General features: G+C 35.3%; 1 protein-coding gene across 1 annotated transcript; it reads left to right on the plus strand.

Annotated features, from left to right (window-relative positions):
- Positions 1-1,789: 1,789 nt before the first annotated feature.
- Positions 1,790-4,230, plus strand: LOC117214914 (glutathione S-transferase-like). The gene is made up of 3 exons (XM_033461278.1): positions 1,790-1,884; positions 2,947-3,114; positions 4,060-4,230. The coding sequence occupies exons 2-3, from the start codon at positions 2,949-2,951 to the stop codon at positions 4,095-4,097; spliced, it is 204 nt and encodes a 67-aa protein (XP_033317169.1). The 5' UTR covers positions 1,790-1,884; positions 2,947-2,948; the 3' UTR covers positions 4,098-4,230.
- Positions 4,231-6,342: the final 2,112 nt, after the last annotated feature.

Here is a 6,342-nt window from a genome sequence, read left to right on the forward strand (position 1 = left end):
ATCGGTTAAAAATTAAATTACAGTAATGGTAATACTCAATATTAATGTCAGACGTGGATACTTCACTGTTTTGTATAATAATTTGTTATCTTGGCATCGATCAAGGTATTTAATATACAAAGCGTACAGATTAATAAGAATTTTAATTAATCCTTCTTCTATAGTATTCACCGTTCTTTTCGAGCTCGTACCATTTCAAATAGACTTTCGAATAGATTTCAAAGATTTGTCTGTTCAAATAAAACGCGATCTTTTTTATTTCCCTATCAGTCGTCCCGTTACTGTTCCGTTGTTTCCAACAGATTGCAGATTCGTTTAAAAAACATTTGTAACGAAAAACAAACCCACTCGCAGAAATGTTATTCAATATCGCATTTATAACTTTCATAGACATCCTCCTCTCATTGCTATCATTGTAAACAGATTGAAACTTCGTTTGCAAACACTCGCGATTAAAAAAAAAAAAAAAAGAAGAATTAATCTTAAACAATTTTATCTTGTGTTCCATTTATAATTTTCATAATTGTCTTCCCGACGTTGTATCATTTTAAATGGCTTTTTTCTATCCATCTATGTTGCAGCGAGATCAACGGTCCTAATTACTAAATTGCACGATGTGTTCATACAAATTCACTTTTTATGAACGCGATGAAACGAAATGAAACCTAAGTAGAGATTTGTTTTCTCATCAAGTATAACGAGTTTTATACTTTGGATAGATTGCCTCGTTGTGAGAAGGTCTTAATCGTTTATAATTGCGATTAAGTAATTGCAATAAGTCATATTTTTAAGAAACGTTCTCACATGCTGTCACACACTCTAATTAGAAAAGGATCATGAAACATTCGGTTTATGATATTATTTGTTTGTAAATCTTCCTGCTTCCGGAAACTTTTTTAAATATGAAAATATTTATATACAAAATTAAATATTTTTTTCAATATCAACACTTCTTGCGTTTATGTTGTCCTAGTCAGAATTATATTATTTCGTGTATCCTGTTGCTTTTTATATGATAGTCCTCCCGTTGGCCGCGGATTCGTTATCAAGCCTGAGGCCCTCGTCACTAGTGTCACTATCGACAATAAAGGTACCCCACGCGCGACCGGACGATGAAGAACTTCAACGCAGAACCGCTACCTCCCGCGAGCCCTCCCCGGGAGGGCGCCTCGAGCTCGGACTCGGAGATTCAGACTCGACATATATATTATTATATATATTATATATACTATTATATCTATATAATATATGTATTTATATCTATAAATATACGTATAAATATATCTATTTAAAAAAATAAAGTTGACCTTCATATATCGCCAATAATATCGCGTGCGTAAAAAGAAACTGATTACATTTAATTCTTTTTTTACATTTATTTATTTTTTATTATTATTTTTTTCACAACTAATTACATTCAATTATTACATTTACATACATTTAACTATTATTACATACATTTACATACATTTAATTATTATTTTTTTCATAATTATATCTCGTTTGAAATATTTTTCGACATAATTAATTGTTTCAAAAACACATACTCCAGCCTTCTAAATGATTTATTTTGCGTATTATACGAATTATTCCATCTATAAATAAATTGTTCTCTATACACACAAACACGCACACAGTCTGTTAATTACACGAGTTAATTGTATCATTTTTCTCGATAAGTTGACAGAGCAAGGAAAATGAGCGACGAACCTACCTACAAACTAATCTACTTCAATGCCGGTGGTCGTGCCGAACATATACGGTACATATTTGCATATACTGGCATCGAGTATACCGACGAGAGGATCCCCGAAGAACTCTGGCCTGAATAAAAGGATTGTAAGCGTGAAGAATCGATTTTTACTATCATTGTTCAACTCTCAGGTATCTACCATTTACTCAAACTTTTCTGTATATAAAACTTTCGTTTCACGTGCAGGCTAAACTTACTTAAAGTAAAATTTCATACGGAATAAAGTCGAACTTTTCATTAAGTTTTGCTTCCGTAATATCGTGTTTATCGAATACCAACTTAATTCACTTACGATTCTCGAATTTTTGTGTTGCAATCTTTATTGTTTTCAATGAATCGAAGCATTTCGAATATTTTGAGAAAACCATAAATAGGTGACTTAAAATAGGAATACAAAAATACTTCTACGTTTCTCGTTAATTTAAAAACTTTTTAGGACTTGTCGGAAAAAAAGGATAAAAAATTGAAATCAGTTCGGAAATGAACAAGAACATAGCTAAAAAGTCGAAAGAACAAAGCAGATATAAAATTCGATCTTCCGTTGCGACATTTCTATCGTAAATAGTATAATAAAAGTTTTACGCAGCATAGTCTTCGATATAATCTTATATGTCGCTTGCAGATAGAGAAACCAAAAATCAACGTAAGTCTGTAAATCAATCCTGTCGGTGTAAAACACAAAATTACGTTCGCAAGAGACATTCGATTTATATTCCTTGCATTTCAATTTTCATTACAAGAACCGTGTACATTTTCTAATATTTTTTCCGTGTCTGGTATTATGCGACGTGAATTTTTTATTCGCAGTTGTAAGTCCACTATCATTGCATAAGGTCTTCCCGCAAAACGATACTGATCGTTCCTCGTACATTCAGTACACCGCATCAGACAGATTCGTTCCTTTCCGTGAGAATTACAAATTTTATACTCGATCTTTTATCCTTGATTTTAAAAACTTTAGGTTCTTCCCAACAGTCAAAAACACGCGATACCCTGTCCATCGTAATCGTAAGAAAAGAAAAAAAGGAGAAAGAAGACATTTCTGTATTTCTTTACTAGGCCATGTTGATTAAAACCGAAATGATTTCGATTCATCTATTCACAAGAACGCAACGGCCTCGGAAGCTGTGTTGTGATTTCCTATCGATCGTTTCCCTCTACACAGTGTTCATATGAGCCATGTTTGTTCTTAGCAATGCCTTATAAAATGCTGCCTGTGCTGGAGATAGACGGGAAACCGGTAGCGCAGAGTAACGCTGTGGCGCGATACTTGGCGAAGAAGTACGATTTAATGGGAAGGAACGAATGGGATGCGATGATATGCGACGTGCTCGTCGATACTCTTGGAGATTTGAAGCAAGGTGAGTAACTGATGAGATGACTTTGCATTTGTCTCACCACAGAGACAGACGTTCAAGAATTCATTGTGAAAAGACGAGTACAAACAATATACGTATGTCTTTCCGTTAAGCGAATGTTACAGTTTGTTTGCAAAAGTCAGTTTTTAGATTATAGAATCGTAGATAGAATTTAGAGGATAGAAACTTTTAGTAGTCACTTTTAGTTTAGTAAAGTCTTATCGACAATAAGCAGACTACGTTATGATACAACGATTCCAACTGAAGATTTCTATCGACATCACGAATTCGATGGCTTCCAAATTTTCTTCTCTGCAATCTCAGACGCTCAACTCGAAAGAATCTTTTAGATCCCCCGACAAACACTCGACTCAGGTTATCTATTATCGTAATCTTCCTACGGGATTTTTTTTAACTGCGTTGCGTTAACGAATAACGGGATAACATCACGTTTCTCTCAACGCCTTTCAACGTTCTACAACTTTTATTCTTTGCAAATCCCTGTCTCTATATGATAAACGCTGGTTATCCGCGGAATTTACGATTTCAATTTCTTTAACGAGATATTTATCATATTACACAATTCCTGTAAATGTATTTGTAATTATATCGCCGAAGAATTGTATTTAATTAAGCTATGAAGTTGTGGAATCGTGAGAAGGATTATTTTTATAGAACTGTCTAATTTCCATTCGACATTGATTCAGGATACACATTACTCTTTTTTACATAATACCAGTTTTGTCATTTTTAATTAACAAATACCTCCAAAGGTTGAAGTTTCTAAAATTATCCATTAAATTCTGACAATAAAATAAAAATCCAAATTCTTCCTAAAAAGCTAGTGATCTTTAGTTAAGAGTTCGATTTTTCACATTTTTCAAGGTAAATTAAAAAAATTGTTTAATAGAGGAGGTACAAAATAAATGTATACAAACCTTTTTTCAGACGACATGGGCGGACTTCGTGTTTGCAGCGGCCCTTGAAAATTTCGAGTATATGTTTGGGGCATCAGCTTTGGATAAATATCCAGCTCTTCGAGCATTGAAGAGAAGGATTCATAGAATACCGGCTATTTCTGATTGGCTGATTAGGCGCCCATACACAAACAGCTAAAAAGCTAAAAACGTGTGGAAAAAAGATGACCAGTACACCAGTATATATATATGTAGTATCGTGGACGAAAGGCCTAAGAAATATCGGGCGAACTATGAACAATGTCGCGAGAGCCGAGGCGCCGTCGGGCCCATCAATGTGTCATCGGTTTTTTCAAGTGCATAGTTTCGTGGAAAAGACCTACGTGACCCTGGCTACGAGCGTCTGCAAAACACGTGTGCGGTGGGCCTAGGAAAAAGGCAATAGAATGCGACAACGGCCAGAGTGTGAGTCGAGAAACAGAGTGTGAGTCGAGGAGCCGAGTGCGAGTTGAGCGGAGACAGAGTTTGCGAGTGGCGTTGCCGAGAGAGTGTTGATTGCGTTTTGGTAAAAGTCGAGTCGCCATCTAGTTATTTAGTTGCGCTGTTTTCTGTACATTTGGTGTGAATAGTTCAGGTTGAACAACAATCGTCTTTTTCTGTCCGATTAACATCTCTATTGTCCATTCTTTGTAAATATACTATATCACGATATTACATATATGTACGCTGGCATCGCTATGTTGGTAAATGTTCGATGTTATACGTGTCGTAAAATGTAACAGTTCTATTTAAAAAAAAAAATTTCGTGTCTATGAGTACGTTAAAAGTTTAACTATAAAAAGTCTCATCTGAGCTGTGCTCCTTTATGGAAGGTATTATTGTGTTTGAAAGAATACAATATATAATAAATGTATGTTCTTTCGAAAAAAGTTCGAAAATTTTCTTTCTTTTATCCGTACTTAACTTTTTAATAAAATGCACGATTAATTCTTGTGTCTCGTTTAAACAGCTTTTGGTCTATCGTTATTTCGAATTATTTGAACATCGTGTGAATTTACTATTTAATTTTACAATATCATTTACTATATAATTTTACAATATCATTTACTATATAATTTTACAATTATAATTTTACAATATCAATAATTTACAATAAGTGAGGGAAAAATCATTGAATGTTATATCTAGATGTCTATATACTATTTTAAACAATACTTAGTTTCGTCTCTTCATGATACTTACTGGCAATACCGAGTACAAATACGATGTTCTTTGAAAATAAAAAATGGATTTGAAAACGTTAATGCACGTTTTTTTTTATTTATTTGTTGAAATTACAAACAATTCTCGCGTTGAGAATTTTCAGTAATTTTTCTGGCGTGGCGCAGTGACATGGCTGTTTATTTACAATAAGTTAATACTTATTATAGATAGGTATAATTTATAAGTATTATAAGTAAGTGCATATGCTTAATTTGGATAATTAAATGAATCTAACGTTTAGGTCTAGCGGGTAGTGCCTCTTCAGCCTGCGAATCTGGTCCGTCGTATCGAGTAGTCCAGTGATTAGGGGGTTTCGGTGTTTGTTGACTCTTTTGCTATATCTGTCGCTATATTTTGCTATTTCCTCTTTGACTGTAGGTATCTTGAGGTCGCGATGGATGGTTTCGTTGGTAACATACCAAGGTGCGTCTATTAAGGCTCTTAGCGTTTTCGATTGGAATCGTTGTAGTATTTCGATGTTGGAGTTACTTGCTGTTCCCCATAGTTGGATTCCGTAGGTCCAGACAGGTTTTATTACGGTCTTGTAGAGGGTAATTTTATTCTGTATGTTTAGTTTGGAGCGTCGGCCCGTGAGCCAATAGAGTTTTTTTAGTTTGTCCTTTAGTTGCTTCGTTTTATCTGAGATGTGTGTCTTCCACGTTAGTCTCCTGTCCAGGGTCATGCCCAGGTATCGGACTGTGTCCCTGCTAGGAACTGTTGCATTGTTGATGGTGACCTGGGGGCAGGTTTGTTTTCGGAGCGTGAAGGTTACATGTGAGGATTTCTTTTCGTTGACTTTGAAACTCCATTTGTGAAACCACTTTTCCATGGAGTCGAGACTTCGCTGGAGAGTGGATGAGGCTATTACCGGGTCTGCGTGGGTAGCTAATAGCGCTGTGTCGTCTGCAAATGTCGCTATTGTTATATCGTTTGATATAGGTAGGTCGGCAGTGTAGATGGAGTACAGTAGGGGTCCGAGGACACTACCTTGGGGTATGCCGGCTTCTATTGGGAATGTTGCGGAAGTGGCGTCTAGGCATTTAACCATGAA

The sequence above is a fragment of the Bombus bifarius genome, unplaced genomic scaffold (assembly GCF_011952205.1).
Source record: "Bombus bifarius isolate JDL3187 unplaced genomic scaffold, Bbif_JDL3187 scf7180000009266_frag, whole genome shotgun sequence".
NCBI classification, from domain to species: domain Eukaryota; kingdom Metazoa; phylum Arthropoda; class Insecta; order Hymenoptera; family Apidae; genus Bombus; species Bombus bifarius.

Bases quoted from the DNA above. Each gene is read 5' to 3' on its own strand.
- LOC117214914 (XM_033461278.1), top strand. From the start codon at position 2,949: ATGCCTTATAAAATGCTGCCTGTGCTGGAGATAGACGGGAAACCGGTA. The intron at 3,115-4,059 runs GTGAGTAACTGA...ACCTTTTTTCAG, and splicing joins TCTTGGAGATTTGAAGCAAG to ACGACATGGGCGGACTTCGT.